The following is a 19836-nucleotide window of genomic DNA, read 5'->3' as shown; positions in this document are numbered from 1 at the left end:
GAGCTCACAATCTATGAGGATGTGATGGTGCTTGTCTATGAGGATGTGATGGTGCTTGTACAATGGTCATAAGAGCTCACAATCTATGAGGATGTGATGGTGCTTATACAATGGTCATAAGAGCTCACAATCTATGAGGATGTGATGGTGCTTGTACAATGGTTCCAATCTATGAGGGGAGACCTAGAAGGTGAGCATGTTTGTACAATGTTCCCCCCCTCCTGTGGCTATTGTACAAGCTCTTTCACCTTCTGCGTCACCCATTCACCTCATATACTGTAAGCTCCTGTGACCAGGGCTCTCACTACTTTTGTTTCATCTGACCATGTTATTTTTCTATAAAGTCCTGTCTATTATGTTTGCACATGTACCCCATGATCTGCAGAATATGATGGTGCACCATAAAGAAAGATCTATATTTTATCATGTATGTTGAGACCCTTTGTTGGATTATACTTGCTTGAAGAACATAGAACAGGACTAAGCTGGGAATAGGATTTACCATTTCGTCTGCCAATATGCCATTTATGCCGTTTTCATACAGAGAAATCATCCAGTTGAGGCCTCTGACTTGATAATCTCTCAGTGTTCCTCCTTTTACATCTGTCGGACAAATGTACAAAAAGAGCGATGTTAGAAACAGCAAACACCTACCACCAATTTCTATCACTGGGGTTTTCTATGACTACAGTACAGATGTCTTATCCTTAAAACAGGCCATAAATTTTAGATTGTCAAGTCTAAAGTATGTAATGTCTCACTATTAGACAGAAATAGGTACATCTGCCCCAATATGTCTATATACTGCTATTGCAATGCAGTGACATCAGATATGCAACCACTTTGTTAGGGCCCCAAACCTGGTATCCATGAAAGTTATAAACCTGCAAAATGGAGTAACAGTCAGGACCAAGGTTACCAGGTTTGGTGCCTAAACTCCATGTGTCTGGTTCTGGGGCCACAAATCCTGTAACAGGTTCCCTGCAATTAGAATAAAATTAATCTTCTACCTACTCACCCATTTGTGAATGCCTAGAATGCAAAGAGGGAACCTGTCATTATTATACACTTTAGTGTCCCAACTGTAGGTAGCATGTTATAGAGCAGGAAGAGCTGAGTAGATTGTATATAGTGTCTCATCTGCAGGTAGCATGTTATAAAGCAGGAGAAGATGAGTAGATTGAAGTACATTAAACAGTTTCTAAAAGCATTGGTGACTACATAAAGCTATGAATTGTGTAGGTCGAATCGCCAAACAGCTGTCTAATAATAGTTTTGAGTAGGTCTTTAGTTACAGCAAGATTGTGAAAATGCATTTTATTTGTAGCTGGGGATCTCTTCACTGAACAAAGCCTCTGCCCTCTGCTCTGAGTAAGAGCTGTAGCAGGCTGCTGGTTAAATATTACAGAATAGGGGAGGGACTGAGGAGTGGTTTGGATGCAGAGATGAAAGAACACAGCAGTGTGAGAAGACAGCTGGTCCCCTCTGCTATTGGCCATTACTGTAATAGGCTTCTGTTTGAATATTACTGTACTCGGGAAAGGGGCTTTGCTGTGATCACAAGCACCAATGTGTTTCAAATCCAGCTAAAATATTGGAACATAAATGCACTTTTCCTAGTCCTGCTGCTATATAAACAAAATATGTAGATAAAGTTACAAACATCTTTAGGGCTGCATGGTTGTATGGCCACATCTGCTGGGCGACTCCCTTTTACACCTTCACTGTATTTGTGCATACATAAAGAAAACTGTCTATTTAACTAATCTGGATGAAGAAAAGTCTGATGGAACTGTCCTCTCTGTTTTAAAGTAATGTTTTAGCATCATATTACAGAGTCTCAAAGCCAGAAATATTTCTTACCAATGAGGGAACCTGTCATTATTATACACTTTAGTGTCCCATCTGCAGACAGCATGTTATAGAGCAGGAGGAGCTTAGTATGTACATAGTGTCCCATCTGCAGACAACATGTTATAGAGCAGGAGGAGCTGAGTGGATTGTATAAAGTGTCTCATCTGCAGACAGCATGTTATAGAGCAGGAGGAGCTTAGTATGTACATAGTGTCCCATCTGCAGACAACATGTTATAGAGCAGGAGGAGCTGAGTGGATTGTATAAAGTGTCTCATCTGCAGACAGCATGTTATAGAGCAGGAGGAGCTGAGTAGATTGTAAATTGTGTCCTATCTGCAGGCAGCATGTTATAGAGTAGGATGAGCTGAGTAGATTGTATAAAGTGTCTCATCTGCAGGCAGCATGTTATAGAGTAGGAGGGAGCTGAGTAGATTGTATATAGTGTCTCATCTGGAAGCAGCATGTTATAGAGAAGGAGGAGCTGAGTAGATTGTACATATAATTATACAAACCAAGAGGACAAGTAACCTATAAATAAGGGGCTGGTCACTGTGCAAACCTACAAAAAGCAGATTAAGTTATCATAACATACACGAAGGTGATTCCTCGAAACGCACGCAAACATTGGAGGTTTTGCGGCTTTCCGACAGCAATTCTTCATCTTCTTCTTGTTCTGTGCGTCGGTGACGATTGCTATTTTTGAAAAAAATAAATAAATTAAAAAAACTTTTATTAGCAAAATCCAAATTAGTTTTACTCATCTACATGCCACTGCTTTCCCATGCCCTCAGTAAGGGCAGAAAAAATCATGACCAGATCCACATAAAGTAAATTTATTGCTGTATTCATCATTAAAGGACATCTACCATAAGATTTACTTATTTGCTCGTCCCGACTGTCAGGGGATGATCTCGCTTTTATGAAGACCTGGGAAATCAGCGTTGTTCTAAAAAAGAATTTATAAATATATTCAAATGAGCCGGAGGCGCTCAGGCCTACATCACTCGGGCGCTTCTCAGCTCCGCCTCCTGCTTATGTATGCAGGCTTTCTATCTGTGTTCATGGCACCTGGCCCCGCCAAGCAAAGTTGATGTTGGTGGGACATGGGTGGGGCCAAGCACCATGAACACACAGGGGGCGTGCATTTACTAGCAGGAGGTGGAGCCGAGAGGCACTCGGGTGATGTAGCCCGGCTCATTTGAATATCTTTATAAAGTCTTTTTAAGCACAATGCCAATGTCCCAGCATTTCATAAAATTGAGATCAGATGGGACAAGCAAGTAAGTTAGGGACATCTACCATCAGTAAATCTGATGGTAGATGTCCTTTAAAGATGCTGGGCAGCTCCCAGCAGGGGGAGTACTTTTATTAAAATTACCATTCAAATTTATTTAAATGAAGACCATGTGCTCCAGGAGGCATCACAAGAGCCCCTCCAGCTATTCCACACCCCCTGGAGAAGTTCTTATGGACCAGTCTTACATAGATTTATATAAACTCAATCTATGGGCTATGATAAAAGAAACCAATGAGATGAGCCTATGGAACTGGTCCCTGATGCTATTTTATCACTTAAACATAAAGTGAATTACAGAAAAAAAAAATTCCACTTTCAAGTGAAATGTAACAGGACGCAAGTAGCAATTTACATACTCTCCAGCCGACAACAAGCTTTGTTTTTCATCTTTCTTTATCCTGGGGCGGCCCAATTTCACTTTGAGCGGAGAGGTTGGCGACTTCTGTGAAGCGGGCTGAATAAAATGTGCAAACAGCTCCGTCTGCTTCAGGAGAAACTCAAATCTTTTAGACCGATCTGTTTTCTGAAAATATAGGGAAAAAAACACCAGCATCAAAGTAATGTATATCACCCACGCCCCACCTTCCAATTTCTGTATATCATGCACTTTTGTCAAAAATTTTATCATATTTATGAGTTTAAAGCAGTAAATTCCTTGCGTTGTTCCTGGACTAAAGAAAATGCATCTAAACTACAGAATACTGATTCAGATTTATCTGAAGTCTGGAAACAGTTTTGTTTTGCCCAACTTATCTTAGTGGTTGATAAATGACACAGAGTAGCACCCAATTCTGACATTTTTAAGCAAGCCCTTTCCTACACCTGCTCTGGACTGGAGGTTATTTGTGCAAAAAAAGTGTGACTTCTTCAGATGTCCATATTTTTATAATAAATAGGGTACCGCAGTGTAAAACTGTGACTTGGAAAACTTTGCGAAACGAGTGTAAAAGTTGCATATTTTGGTGTAATTACACTAAAAAGTTGCAAAAAGGAGAGGGAAAAAAAATAAAAAGTTTGATAAATGACCCCCATTGTTTTTAGCCATAAGTCCTTCACTAATCCTTCCATAATTCCTCATGTGATCCTATAGCACTACCATTATAGAACATCAGTAACATTAAAGGGGCTGTCAATGTTATTGTGGGGCCATAAAAACAATAAAAATCTTTTACCCTACCCCCTGCGGCACCTCCTGTCTGACTACTTCCGCACGTCTGATACACATTGCAACTCTGTATCGGGGGTGCAGCGGTAGTCAGGACTAGAGCGCTGCCTTCTGTAAACTAACAGTGACACGGCAGTGATGGTGGCGCCATGGGAGAACGGGAGTGCTTGAGGAGGCAATTATAAGGTTTTATTGTTTTTATACCCCCAAAACCCCCAATAACATTTTGTAAAAGCCCAGACAAGCCCTTTTAAATGGTCGCTTTTCAACAAACTTTGCAGAAACCAATAGCACAAGTGACCTCAGGTAATATATATTAAATATAAGGCAACTAATAGTAAGTATAAAGTATACTCAAAAAAAGTAGCAAATTTATCATCCAGCAATATACACGGCTTGTGGTGCCCATTGAGGTCTATTGTGCACGGTCACAGTGCATAGAGGCATGGTGCATGGACCATGACTGCACCGAGCGGCCACACTGCAACTTATATAGCGGGTCCGACTTCTGCCCAGATTCACTTATTATGAACACAGACTGAAACATGCATGAGACCTAAGAATGGTAAACTATTTAAGCAACTGGATTCATGTACTGAACCTACTGCAGACATGGCGTCAATGCTGATATGGTGTCAATGCTTATCATAGTCAAAATGGTTCATGGCATCTTTTTGTAGTTTTCTCTCTGTACCACCAGAGGGCAGCAAAACACAGCAGCCAGGATAACCCGGTCATGTCCTCTCCTGCTGTGTGTGCATCATGGGTATGATCAGCACTATTGCATCTGTGTACAGCAAAATATGACTTGTACTGACCACAATATATGTCAGCGCAGTGTAGCCGCAGATATCAGCAGCACAAATCTATCTCCAGGCCTGAGGGCTCATGACACATCATTCTTTGGAAACAAAATTGAGGTTAAAGTTTTCTTAGAACAGGAGACAACTTCCTAAAACTGCTGTTTCTTCAGCAACTGCAGAATATCATGAATTTGCAGCTTTTGCTATGAAGACTGAATAATGCTCTGTGGCACTATGGGGGACATGTAACATTATTTCTGCTGGTTTTTTTCTTAAATTTCTCGTTGTTTTGTGACTTTTCACTGAGACTTTTGATGTTGTTTCTGAAATACTTTTGTCTGCACCTTGTGCTGTGCCTTATGTATCTTTATTTGCCTTGTGTATAGTGTTTGTCTCTATTTTTGTGACCTTTCAGGGACAGATCTGCAGCTGGGCAGGTGCAGGGAAGGATTGTGTGCACTATTAAAGTAGAGCCCCACAGCTACTTGCCACACAAGGTCATTAATAATAATTCCTTTATATATATAGAGCACACAGATTACACAGAGCTTGTCAAATCAGTCCCTGTCCCCAATGGGGCTCACAATCTAATCAACCTACCAGTATGTAAATTGCAGTTAGCGCACGTTAGGCCCCTTCCACTCTTGAATTTTTCACGCACATTTTCTGTGCATGCTTTTGACGCGCAGAACTTGCATTGCACTCTGACCCATTGTAATCAATGGACTTTTTCACACTTGCATTTTTTTTCACGCACACACGCTTGTTTTTTTTAACGCACGTTTAACTCTTGACATGCTCTACTTCTGCAAATCATGCATGTGAAAAACGCACCATACAAGTCTATGGAGACGCATCATAAATGCATTGCAGTCTGAGACACTTGCAAGTCCAATGCAAGTGCAATGCGTTTTTCATGCATCAATTGCCATAGAAAAGATGGAGCTTAGTCCATTATCTGCGCATGAAAAACACATTGAAATTGCATTGAAAACGCGCGTGAAAAACTGAGACACTGAACAAACTCTGACTGAAAACTGATTGCACTCTGATGCAAAATGTTTTTCACTGACCAAACCCTGATCGCACCCTGATCAAACTCTGACGTGATCTGCAACGCAAGTGTGGAAGGGGCCTTAAATGTTTAAAATTCTGCATACAAATCTGCTGGGCAATGAAAGTTTGGGCTACTCTTTTTTTTTTTTTTCTCACTCACAGTTATTGACGTTTATTGGTTACTTATAAATCCTGCTTGCTTTTACAAGTTTGTTTTGTGGCCAATTAGAAGAGTTGACGTAAATTGTTATTTCCAGGTTTAGGCTGCATTTACACATTTACACAAACGAGTGAGAGACGTATGAGTGAGATTTTTTTAAATTTTTATTATGATGTTTATGCTTGTATTTTTACATGACTGTATCCATAGTTAAAAGGGGAAGACTTCACTGCTGGATTTCCATTATGGGAATTCAACAACAGATCTCTGGTACAAACTCTCCCCAGTATGAAATAGATTTTGATGTGATATTCCAATAGGAATCTGCATCTGGCCATCCACAGCAATCAACTTTATGTTGCAAAAGTAGAAAGCCATGAGATCAACAGTCATGTTGCAGTATAGGCTACAGGCTCTGCATTTGGATGAGATTTCACCAGATATATGATGATTTGTATCGTGGTACTGTACAATACACAGTTATCAGTTAATCTGCTGCACGTGTGTCATTTGTGGACATAACATAAAGCTGAATGGACTTGTTTCAGCACAGACACACACAATCCGGTCCCATATTGTGGGCCACAAACTAGTTTGCTGCAGGTTTGTTGCACATTTTTCTGCTCCAGAATCTGCCTCCTTTATTATATGAAATTGACTGTTGTTGCAATTTAAGTCCCTTTAAATAAGAATGATCAAATTTCTATCTAAATGCATTGGCACTGTGGCTGCTATATATAATAGGTGCCAGTACTGCCACCACACAGACCCTGCTGACTTGTAATGGGATCCATCAGGTTCTTTATGGAAAAATACATTTGTAGGTCTGGCTCCGTTTTATTACAGGTGTTTATATAAAAGATTGAGGAACACTGCCAGTACAAAGAGACTGCTCCGTTTTATATTTTATACCAAAAAGGTGCCAACACCAGCTATAAAAACCATTCAGTCCTGGCTGAAAAAACATGACATGATCTAGGGCAGTGATGGTGAACCTTTTAGAGATTGAGTGCCCAAAGTGAGACTCAAAAACCACTAGCTTTTCCCAAAGTGCCAACACAGCAATTTAGGCAGTAACAAACTTATTGCCTATGTGTGTGCCCACAGAGATGCCTCCGAGTGCCATCTCTGGCACCAGTGCCATAGGTTCGCTGCCACTGATCTAGGGTGATGTCACACATGGCGTTTTGAACCCATTTTGAATCCGTTCTTGGGCTGTTTGTAAGCAAAACGCATGCTTTTTGCTTAAAAATGGACCAAAAACGGATTCAAAACGGTTTCAAAACCGATTCAAAACACCATGTGTGGCATCACCCCTACTCCTATAACGCAAATGTGCTCGTGAGTAGTAAATGTCCCCACCAGGGCCAAATGGCATCCATCCAGGAGATCTGACTCATCCCGAGATTTGTGAATAGACCCTAAAACAATGATAAAATGGACTGGACACTTTACCTCATGTTTTTGTAATGTGTGGAAGGGGGGGCAGGATATTAGGTGATTTACCAATATACATCATTTCATCAGCCAGAGATTCCTGTCCATGGCTGCAGATGGAGGGTCATGTCTTTCCATCCATGAACAATTGCTCTGCCACAATCTTGATCTTACGATTATGAATACTATCATAAGGTCCTGGCAGGGCGATTGCTCATGGTCTGAGATCAAATGACCCTCCATCTATGATTTGGCAAGCTATGAGCGCTATATAAATAAAGGAATTATTATTATCTATAGTCAGGAATCTCTGGCTGATGAGGTAAAAGACAGGAGGCTTCACTTTGCATATAAAAAGATTCAGAACTATTAATAGATATTTATTGGTAAATTTCTTAATATCCTGCTGCCCACACTTACACACACAAATTACAAAAACATGAGGTGAAGTGGCCAACCCCTTTAATGACTTTTCATCTCTATGGCTGAGCCACAATTGTTGCTATAAGCAGTTGCCAGTTAATAATAGAATGATCAGCTTACCACTTAGAAAAAGCAGGAAACACAGAGTAACGGCAGTCTGAGTATAATAGCAGGCCTACTTCCTGTCTACCAAAATCCTGACCTTTCATATAGACAAAAAAAGGTTAAGGTAAGGTTAAACTGTTAGTTTATCATATAGAAAAATGAGTCCATGTTTTCCCCTTCTGTTTAAACCAGGAGTCAACATTTCCTGACATCTTCATCACGTCTGCTCTCTCAGATCCTAATAATTCATGGTCTTTACTGGGACATTGGGGCACTAACATGTACCAGGAATACAGTACTGTGTGGGTAAATGTATACTACGTTTAGTAGATTTAAAGGGATTCATATAAAAAAAAACTGTAAAAATTAATTCCTACTTATCAGCACCTTCACTCTGGGGACACTGGTGGTCTTAAAGGAAATCTACCACCAGGATCAAGGATTGTAAACCAAGCACACCTACATGTGGGTGTGTGCCCCCACTGGCAGAATCCACAGTTCTTTTAGCTTCTTTTGCCTTTTTAGCTTCTTATGTTTTTTTGTAAAAAAAAAAAAAAAGGCTTTAAAAATGATCCAAATAAACCTGAGGGGCTCCAGGCTCCATTAAAGGGCATCTACGACCAGGATGAAGGACTGTATGCAAATGAGCATGAGGGGCTCCAGGCTCCATAGGTGTTAATGGAGCCTGGAGCCCCTCAGGATAGTTTGCCTAATTTTTAAAGCCTCGTGTTTTTAAAAATAAGAGCATACAAACCTACAACCTACATACAAGAGCAGATCCTGCCAGATAGGGCACACTCTAGCATATCAATGTGCTTTGTTTACAATCCTTCATCCTGGTGGTAGATGTACTTTAATGACTTGTCCTGTTGTAATGATAAGCCTAAGCAGGATGCATGTGTGATCGCTGAAGAAGCCATATATGTAGGCACCACAGCTTACACAGAGGCGACAAATTTTACCATGTGAACACAAGTTATTGGCCCACATTTATCAAAAGTAATGCAGTTTGCCTTACTAATGTGCAGAGTGCGCCAGATTCTAGAACACTGGCGCACAGTCTTCTGTGCTCTGGAAGTGTGCGGCAACTTTTTTTTTGTGCACCTTTAACATAGAGCGTGTGACAACTTTCTGTTGAGTCTCAGTAATAAATTTTGGGCACGGGCCGTCTCTGCTATCGAATGCTCTTTTAGGCGCAGAATTTTGTGGCCCGGTGGACACAGTACAGATGCTACAGAAATGGCGTAAACACTTCATAAATACATGTGTATGTTCTTTTCAGTGCAACGTCAGATCTACGGGATAGGGCCTAACTTGCTGATCACTGAGACCCCCACAGATCACAAAAACGAGGGGTCCGATGTGGTCCCAAGTACCTCCGTTGGACCCCTTGTCGCTCCTCGAGACAAGCAGAGCAGACGTTCTGCTCCATTAATCTCTATGGAGCTGATGGAAATCGGTGAGCACTTAGCTCAGTAATCTCCATCAGCTCCATAGAGATAAAAGGAGCAGAACGGTCATGCGCAGCCGTCTGCTCCATCTGACGGAGCGACGAGGGGTCTGGCAGATGTATTACACTTTATTATGTGACACACTGAGTGTGCTGCGCATGCTCAGTGTGTCACAGCCGGGTCCTGCCAGAAGGCACGGACCCGGCTCATGGAGGAGGATCACGCAGCCCCGGGCACTGGCAGTCCCGGGGCTGCGATCGGATGAGGTTTTGTAAGGGAACTATACTGACCGCAATATGTTGCACAGTTCTTTAGAGTTGATTGTGTGCATGAGGTCTTAATCTGGTGATATAATATATATATATATATATATATATATATATATATATATATAGTATGGGAAATATAACATACTCCATGTGATGCAACATAATTATTTAAAAATAGATTTTATTTTCATATTTTTCATCATTCGTCACTTGCTTTGCCAATGGAAGTAGATGTGAAAACTCTGCTCTTCTCTGATGTAGTGAGTATTCACATTGTATTCATGTTCTATTACAGAATAATGTAGTGCTCAGTAAGGCCAGCTATGGGCTCGGTCGGTGGAAACTGACCCGTGTGTTGGCCAGATCCTACAGACCAAGCACAATGAAGAGGACAGGAGTCCTTGCATTATAGTAATAGTTGGTAGTCTCCGTACTGCTGTTCAGTTGTCAGATAGGGAGTCCTTGCATCATATATCAAAGGCAGTTATGCATGCCCTCCTTGAGCCAGAAGGGCCCTCTTTGCTGTAGCTTCACAATGCATTTCCCCCCACCCCCACCCCGTTGTAATCTTTCACAGTGGGAGGGGGAAGTGCTCCTGCAAAGTTTAGCAGCCTGAGAAGCTAAAGCTGCAGCACGGAGTGGCTCTGAAAAACTACCCTAAAGACTTTCTGGCTCATTATCATAATTTTAAAGGTAAATTTTAGAAGGAAGGAGGCCTTGGTTTATCGTGACTGATTTTGGTGGTAGAGTTCTAAAAAATATCTGTATATGTCTTTTTATTATGGTTACTGAATACACTTATTCCATACCAGCCTTACAGACAAAGTTGTATTGCAGTGTACAAAGGAAACCCCAAATTCTCTCTAAGCAGACACTTCATGATTCCTCTAGTTGTGTGGGGTGAAAATGTGGTTGGATTATCAGGGTACAAGGTGTATATACACTTTTATTTACTTTCTGAAAATTGTACACACTAACACATAGAGGATGTTACCAACGTAACAAAGAGGAGGACTGGGCCAACATACCAGAAACAGTGTGTGCAAACCTTGTGAAGTCTTACAGAAAACGTTTGACCTCTTTCATTGCCAACAAAGGATATAACAAAGTATGGAGATTAACTTTTTTTCCGCCATAATTTGCAGATACTTTGAAAATCAGACAGACAATGTGATTTTCTGGATTTGTTTTCATTTTGTCTCTCATAGTTTAGGTCTACCTATGATGTAAATTACAGGCCGCTCATCTTTATAAGTGGGAGAACTTGCACAATTGGTGACTGACTAAACTAGTACTAAACTATGATCCCCCCCCCACTGTACAACGCTAACTACAATCAGTTATTACTTACACATAGTGACACCTTAGTAATTAACAAACAAGACACAGTTACAACAACTTTATTGAAACAATTTCTGAGCCTTTTCACCTGAAAGCATGACCTTTTTCACAAATTTACTCAAAAAGCAAAAATATTACATTTATTAGAATTTTTCAATATATAGTAAGAACATCTAAGGGCTCATTCACATGGCCGTTCATGGGGACGCAAGTGTGGTTTTTTTTTGTTTGTGGTAGAATATGTTAAATCCAGGTGGTCACGGCATGACTCAATAGCACAAGCCTGGCCACCCCTGTGAGAGTATGAAGTGGTTGTATCCAAAGACAGTAATCTAATTTTCAGCTTCTTAATTTAAAGGAAACCTACCATTTGATTTGATGCATTATAAAGCATCACTTCTGTTGCTGGCTCAGTGCTTCTTCTAGCACGTTAGTTATTCACTGCTGCGCAGGATGTAATCACTGGGTTGTGCCTGAAGGCAGAATAATCAATTGCTGCACCATCCCCCCAGCTGCTGCGTATGAGTGATCCAGCTCAGGTTGATTAGTCATGTTTGGTCTAAGCCCTGTGTGTAATACAATCTGTAATACAAGCTCTGTGTAACTTGTGCACTTATGCAATCCAGTTTTCCCAAGGTCCTGAATGTTTTTTCAGCAAAACCACTCAGCTCATGGACTAACCAAGATATGTGCCTGCATCAGTGTAGCTACATTCTCAAGGTATTTCCCCCATTGTGTCTGATATTTCTCTCAGTGCCTAATAAAGGAGGCTTGCGATTCCAGTGAGTTAACTTTATGGGGAATCATAAGACTGCTACTTTTGTTACAAAATATTTAAACATTTTTTGCCTTCACTGTGTTCCTAGGATGTTGGCTTTGCAGCATTTATACTATAAAAAGCACATGTAGAACACTTACTGGGCTTATCATGGAGGAGATGGTGTATCTAAGTGGGATATACATGAGGGAGCAGGCACTGACAGTTTCCCACTAACTTTCCTTGTTACATCCTGTCAGTAAAATTGGTGTTTCCTTGTATTGTATTCCTCTAAGCCTTTACTCTGAGGTACATTATCCTGGTAACTCTCTGCTTACCATCTTTTCTTCATACTCAGGATCCACTTCCTTTTCAGGACGCTGAGCTTTAGGTGGGAGTTTCAGGAGAAAGGGAGGATCATTTTTCTAGGACAGAATAAAAGTGACAATTACACATGTGACCATAACAACACATTGTAACAAAGCCTTGCTGTACAAAGCTGCTTCACAATAAACTGATGATAAGGAACACACAGACAGAAGGGGGGATTGATTGGAACAAATTAGCGTTGTAATTAAAGGAAATCTACCACCAAAATCAAGTCTGATACATCAGGGACACCAACTCATAGAACCAGGCCCCATGACTGAAGTAATCTTATATTTGTTAACCACGACCTTCTTCCTTCTAAAATACATTTCTAAAAATTATGCTAATGTGCCACAGGGGCTCAGGGGGTGGTTGTTTCCAGAGCCAGTCCATGCTGTAGCTTCACCGGCTGTTGCTATAAAAGGAACACTTCATCACCACCACATTACTGTGTAAGATTACATCAGGCAGAGGGAGTGGGAAGTTCGAGGCAGTATAACAGTCAGCGAAGCTGCAGCCAGGAAGGGCTCAGGTTGGAAAAAAAAAAAACCTTCAAACTCATCAGCATAGTTGTAAAAGTTGATTTTCGAAGGAAGGAGGCTATGAATAACAAATATGAGAAGATTACCACAGTCACCGTGCCTGGATCTCAGAGTAAGTGTCCCTGATGATAGATTTTTTTTTAGTCCACTAAATATGGCTGACGTGACTATTATTGTGTGAACTGAATACATCTATCCCAGGCCAGCCTTTCAGACAAAGCGGTATTGAAGGGTACAGAGAAAACAAGTGTCCCTGAAATGATACACCCTCTATTACCCTTAGGGTGATGGCACACTTGGCGTTTAAGCAGTCCGTCATAAAACACATCCTTTGACAGGTTTGACCAATTAACTTAACAGACTGCTTAAAAACGGGCCAAAAACGCGTTCAAAACACCACGTGTGCCACCACCCTTATGGTTATGCCACGCAGAGCTTGCAGTCTTATACTTTTGATTATAAAATTAGAAAAAGCTGATACATTAGTAATCTCCGCCCCTCGTATAGCATAATGTCCAATTAGGTATAGAGAAGGTAATGCACTAATATCCTAAAGGGCAGAACCCACTCTTTCTAGAGGTTCTCTGTAGGAGAGGGGCTTTAGTGAAGCCCCTACCTCTTTGACATCAATATAATGAACACAGTAAAATTGTGCTTCAGTAAGAATCTATTTTGTATACTTACAGGTAACATCTTTACACTGTGTAATCAATACACTTCTATGTTTAGATGTAACCATGATGGAAACTAATATTTCTTCAAAGAATATATATACAGCCGGTCCCCTACTTAAAGGACACCTGTCATCAGGTCTCTGTCACTGTTTCTGTCACTTCTACCTGTTGGAGCAGCTCACAAGGATCCATCCCAGCTTTTATCTAGTCAATTCATACATTAATCATTGTAAAATCATCTATTCTTTATTATGTAAATGAGGCTGTTCACTTGCCCAGAGGCAGTGATGTCACTCCTGTTACCCCTCCCCCCTCATGTCTGTGTGTAATGTATAGTAAAGCATGGCTAGTGTGTGTGCTACATCTGCTGACATGCTGCATCCTTCTAATACACAGAGACATGTTCTGCTATAACACGGCTGCCTGGAGCTGTTGTATCTCTCCTATACACACACACAGGCTGCAGGGGGTGTGGCCAAGCACATATAACAGCCATTACACCATTATACATGACATCATTGTAGAGGCTGTCAGTCAAGCACTGGGGGTGTGGCTGTGCCTCCCACTCATGAATAAGCTGGACAGCTTGAATATGCTAATGACTCATTGGACATCTCACAGGCCGTTTGCATACAGCTTTAGGACCTCATTGCTTAAGTTTACAGGTATGTAGAGGGACAATGAAGGGATAGAGGCAATGCTTTCTAATGACAGTTTATGAAAATATATTTAGATTAGGGGGGTTATTTTGCATGACGGGCTCTCTTTAAGAACACCTGACTTACATACGACCCCTAGTTACAAACGGACCTCTGGATTTTGGTAATTTACTGTACTTTAGTCCTAGGCTACAATAAACAACTTTACCAGTTATCAATGGTGCCTGTAATTAAGATTGTCACAGAGACCAAAAAAATTTTGACTGGGGGTTACAATAATAAAGTATACGGTTCCGACTTACATACAAACGCAAACCTATCTTGTATGTAACCCAGGGACTGCCTGTATATGAGGAGAGGAGGAGATATGACAGACTTGTCTCAGTTTATATAAGATAAGCAATTATACAGGGCCAGACACCTGAATGCTCCAGCAAATAGGTGAGGTCTTTTAGGCTAAGTCGCCATAAAGGTTCAAGGACAAGTGTTTCCAATAGGAAGGTGGCCATGTAGTTTATCAAAGGAGTCGCAAATTGTCGTAAAAATAGATTTTCGCTGTTAGATTTGCAAGATCTCTTGTGGTTCAGAAGTTTGACACAGAGATTCTCCATATATTACACTGGGGAACACTCATTTTGGTGCCTTAAAAGTTGGAACTGTTTAAGAATATTTGGGTCCCTAATTCTGGAAATTACACCCGTTTTCCCCCATCAGCTGTATTTTGTAAGGTGGCAATGCCAGAGCTTCAAAAGTATTCGCTGCTCAAACTATGTAACAAATTGTGTAAGAAATTTTGAAAATTGTCAGAATTTTGTGGCTCTAGACTCTAGAGATTAGAGATCAGGTCACTGAAACCTCATTTCTGTGATGAGATGTTCTAGGACATTTGCGCTGCATGTTCTAACCGTGATCAGCCATTTATGTGTATACCCTTCCTCCACAGTACGGTTCTTCCATTGTACTTCTTCATTGATGCAGACGGTCGACATCTCAAGAAATGGAAGATATTTTTGGAACCAGCAGGTCAAAAATACCCTGTATGAGATGAAAAACTTCAGGTACTTTGAAAAAAATGTTTTATTTGTTCCCCAGTGTTACCATGAAGGTTTGTCAAGATTGGATCCAGCGCATTGATTAAGTTAACTTTGGCTATCTGAGACAATTGTCTCCTTCGATATCCTACAGAATTGCCTTCCCCTTGGGAAAATTTCATTTAAATGTGTTAAAACATAATAAATCCTATCGTATATACTTGTGTCCTAGCAAAGTTTTGCAATACAAAAAACTCACCTTGGCTTATACACACACGAGTTAATATATAAAAAAAATTATATATATAATTACATACACACCTTCCAGCTCTCACACTGATGGGAGAAGCTCCCCACAGCTTTGTGTGGCTCCTCTTCTTTCTTCTCTCTGCTGTATTAGCCACACCACTATGATGCCTATTGTACCATAGTCTGCGCGGGCCGGCAGAGGCGTGTCCATGCGTCTCTGTTACAGCAGAGAGAAGAAAGAAGAAGAGGAGCGGCAGGGATGGGGGCACCGGAAGGTGAGTATGTAAGTTTTATTTTTTTTAATGTGCTGGGCAAACTGGGGGCTGGCTGGCTGTATACTACACTGGGCTGGCTATATACTGGAGGCTGTGACCAATGCATTTCCTACCCTCGGCTTTTACGAAAGTCAATAGGTTTTCCCAGTTTGTCGTGGTAAAATTAGGGGCCTCGGCTTATACTTGAGTATATACATTTGGCTTTTCCATGATTGTACCGACCCAAAGAATATGGTAGAGTTGTCATTTGGTGAAAATATAGAACAAGCAAGAAAAAAAAAATGCAAATTAGATTTTTGTCAATTTCATTGCATTTGGAATTTCCAGCACATTGCATGGGATATTAAATACTTACACCGGAAAGTACAATTTATTATACAGAAAACATGCCTTAATACAATTCAATACATATGTACACTTAAAAATACAAAAAGTTATGGATTTATGAAGGTTGGGGAGTGCAAATGCAAGCCTTTTTAAGGAAACCTACCTTGAGAATGCTGTAGCTACACTGATGCAGAAACATATACTGTTTAATCCCTGAGCAGAGTGGTTTTGCTGAAAAAACAATTATAAATTATGTGAATTAGGCTCTGTCACTCCTGTGGCTGCCCTGGTGCTCTCCTCACCCTAATTGTGCTAGGCAGGACAAGGCTAACGGTGCATAAGCCCTGTATATGTCATCACTATGTGGTCCCAGACAAGCAGAAGTAATCAATCACTGCACCATCCCCTAGCTACTGTATACAAGTCATCCAAGGTTGATTAGTCCTATATGGACAGTTCAGGAAGCTCTGTGTGTAATGCGTTTATGTAGCCACCCAGCTTTCCCAAGGTCCTGAATATTATATTTGTTTTTTGAGCAGAGCCACTAGATTCGGGTATTAAACAAAATATGGTTCTGCATCAGTGTAGCTACAGCATTCTAAAGGTATGCTTGGTTCACAATGCATAAAAACAAATGGTACATTTTCTTTAAGGCAGTGAAACAAAACAGAGCGGCTTTGTGTCATATTACATGCAACTAGCTTATACATTTTTTTTTCTGGTTTGACAGCTTAGCAACGTGTACTATGGTGTCTGCAAATTCTAAGCAGCATTCATACTGAACTAAAAAGCCATATTGTTTAAGATCTGAATTGACTCCATATTTCCTAAAAGCATTTTTCAAATGTACAGTCCGGGTTTCAGTAAAATGTTACAGCAATGTACAACTCAGTCTCTCAAATTCTACAATAGAACATTTCAACAATACTAAAAACAGCTAGACAGATGCTTCATGGCAAAGCCAAATTTGGGGTCCTATTCCTCTTTCCTCTGGGAGATTCTGAAATATAACACAATCTGAAACGTCAAAAATGGATTTGAGATCAAAATCCAGTAAGGATCAGGCCTACAATGATGTGAAAGCGATGGTTGAGATTGTATACAAGAATTTTGAACTACAAAATTTAGCGTTTATCAGATTAGCAACCTGGTGAGGAAACGCTGAGCGCTGTATCAGGAGACGGGTGGGTGTGCCAGGCTGCTGGAAATTGCTGAGGCGGAGCTTCCATTCCTCCGTAAACAAAAAGGGGCACGGCTCCGACAGACCGTGGCACCGGACACCAGTGGTGCTAGAGGAGGCGAGTAAAGCTTTATGTTTTTTATGAAACCCTCCCCAGCCAACCTGCTAAATGTATCTATTAGTTGAACAACACCTTTTAAGTATGTTCAATCTCATGTTTGGTGTTATATACATATATATTTTTTTAATTTGTGACTTTTTCCTCCTTCCAGGAAAGAATCCTGCTAACCCTAATCTATATGTTAGGGATCACCACCCTGTGCCACAGGTTTTTAGAGTAAATTGGTAAATCTTGTAGGGAGGAAGTATAGAAGCCACAATAGAAAACACAATTTTCTACAAAATGACAGGTCACTGGGAAACAGGAAAGGTATTTGTGTATGGCTTACGAAGTGCCCATTACAAGGCTCCTCTTTCTTGTGGGTTGATTTGTGGGTGAAACACGTCCATTTTATTCTTTACATGACTTTGAGGTTTTGCATGAATACTGTAAGCCCCCAGGGGACTGGGATAAGCAAAAAAAAAAAAAAGAACACAAAGAAAACACATACTTACCCGGCTCCAGCTCCCCTGCCTCTGGGTTTGGGGCCTTGTGACCAACATCGAGTTCTGGGAGAGCACTTCCTGCGGAGGCCTAACCCGCTCTATCTTATGATAAACGCCATCACTTAACAGTTTTCATTCACATTCTGAAGAATTAACCCCTGAAAGCAGATGTGTTTAGACATAAACTTGCAATACTTTTGCCTTATTGACCAGTTCCCCGGATACAAACCCTTACGTCTAAACCCATGTGATCGCTACCGAGACCGGCCCAAGTATACTTGGATTGCGCTACTAAACATAATGGAAGCTCCGGTGGCCATTAGACACAATGGTGGTGTATGGGACCAGTGAACTGTGCATGAACTTTGGTTCTATCAGCATCCTGTGTTATTGGCTCCTGATTGGTTACTTTCCCTAAGGTCTTTTCCCAGATAATAACATCTTTCTGTCATCTTCCCAGTGTTCTGGTTGCTATGCAACAGGAGAAGCTTTAGATTGGAAGTGAGAACCCAGTGGGAAGATTTATCTTGTTACATTTATTTTTTAAGAGTATTTACCCTGGTGTGCAGCTGTCAGCTGTATACCCAGCAGTGCGCAGCTGTATACCCAGCAGTGCGCAGCTGTATACCCAGCAGTGCGCAGCTGTATACCCAGCAGTGCGCAGCTGTATACCCAGCAGTGCGCAGCTGTATACCCAGCAGTGCGCAGCTGTATACCCAGCAGTGCGCAGCTGTATACCCAGCAGTGCGCAGCTGTATACCCAGCAGTGCGCAGCTGTATACCCAGCAGTGCGCAGCTGTATACCCAGCAGTGCGCAGCTGTATACCCAGCAGTGCGCAGCTCTGTGCCCTCTGCCCTCTCACCCCTGGGTCATCTTTGTTGCCTGTTCCTGTCCTGGATCACGGAGAAGCCTATGTAGCATCTACTTCAAGGGCTGAGAGCCTACCTACCCCCAGCTCCGTGTGACTTACCTCTTCCTGCGGATTCAGCTCCTGCTGCGGACTATCCAGAGCGCCCGATGTCTCCGGATCCGATGCCATGGCTGCAGACCCTGGAGGAGAGACCGCGGAGGATGTGGTCACTCCCCGCCGAGAGGAGAATAAGAGCTTCAGCCGCTGCTCAGCCCAGGAGCCGGGATCCAGATGTGTCCGGGGAGAGAAGTTCCGTCCATGGACGGGTCTGCACAGCAGCTGCTGCCGGAAGAGCTCAGGAAGTTCAGTCCAGGCTCCGCCCCAGAGAAGATCACTGCCGGGGACGGGGGCTCCGCCTCCTGCTGGGCGGGCGCTGGTCACCTGTGGAGGTGTCGGGATACTCACCCGCTTACTACTGGTGTGACAGCTGCCGGGACTCTATGTGTAGCGCGGGCTCCTATAATACTATACTGCTACAGTATTGTCTGCTGCTCAGGCCGCTCTGTCCTCCGCTCGGTCTCAGTAACCTGTGGCTTCTCCTCTGTTGTCCCCGCTCTTCCTCCCCGGCAGCGCCAGAGCCTGTTAACCCCGTACCTGCCGCTCCTTAGTGACTAGAGGACAGGGGTAGTAGTGTGTGCCAGTGACTAGAGGACAGGGGTAGTAGTGTGTGCCAGTGACTAGAGGACAGGGGTAGTAGTGCGTGCCAGTGACTAGAGGACAGGGGTAGTAGTGCGTGCCAGTGACTAGAGGACAGGGGTAGTAGTGTGTGTCAGTGACTAGAGGACAGGGGTAGTAGTGCGTGCCAGTGACTAGAGGACAGGGGTAGTAGTGCGTGCCAGTGACTAGAGGACAGGGGTAGTAGTGTGTGCCAGTGACTAGAGGACAGGGGTAGT

At 42.0% G+C, this 19836-nt stretch overlaps 1 protein-coding gene across 3 annotated transcripts in view; it reads right to left on the bottom strand.

The window, feature by feature from the left end:
- SMARCA1 (SNF2 related chromatin remodeling ATPase 1) overlaps positions 1 to 19258 on the bottom strand; it is a 71663-nt gene extending 52405 nt beyond the window's left edge. For 2 of the 3 annotated variants that reach the window (XM_072124186.1, XM_072124185.1), the window contains exons 1-5: positions 19004 to 19258; positions 12459 to 12545; positions 3510 to 3676; positions 2449 to 2549; positions 503 to 603 (exon numbers count right to left, since the gene is read on the bottom strand). In XM_072124186.1, coding sequence (XP_071980287.1) covers positions 503 to 603; positions 2449 to 2549; positions 3510 to 3676; positions 12459 to 12545; positions 19004 to 19072 — 525 coding nt within the window. In that variant the 5' untranslated portion in view covers positions 19073 to 19258. The remainder of the gene's footprint in view (positions 1 to 502; positions 604 to 2448; positions 2550 to 3509; positions 3677 to 12458; positions 12546 to 19003) is intronic. The other variant, XM_072124184.1, reaches the window with a different exon arrangement.
- Positions 19259 to 19836: the final 578 nt, after the last annotated feature.

Source organism: Engystomops pustulosus, chromosome 9 (genome assembly GCF_040894005.1).
Source record: "Engystomops pustulosus chromosome 9, aEngPut4.maternal, whole genome shotgun sequence".
Lineage (NCBI taxonomy): Eukaryota > Metazoa > Chordata > Amphibia > Anura > Leptodactylidae > Engystomops > Engystomops pustulosus.
Note: the sequence above shows the minus strand (reverse complement) of the source record. Positions and strands in the feature narration are given on the sequence as shown.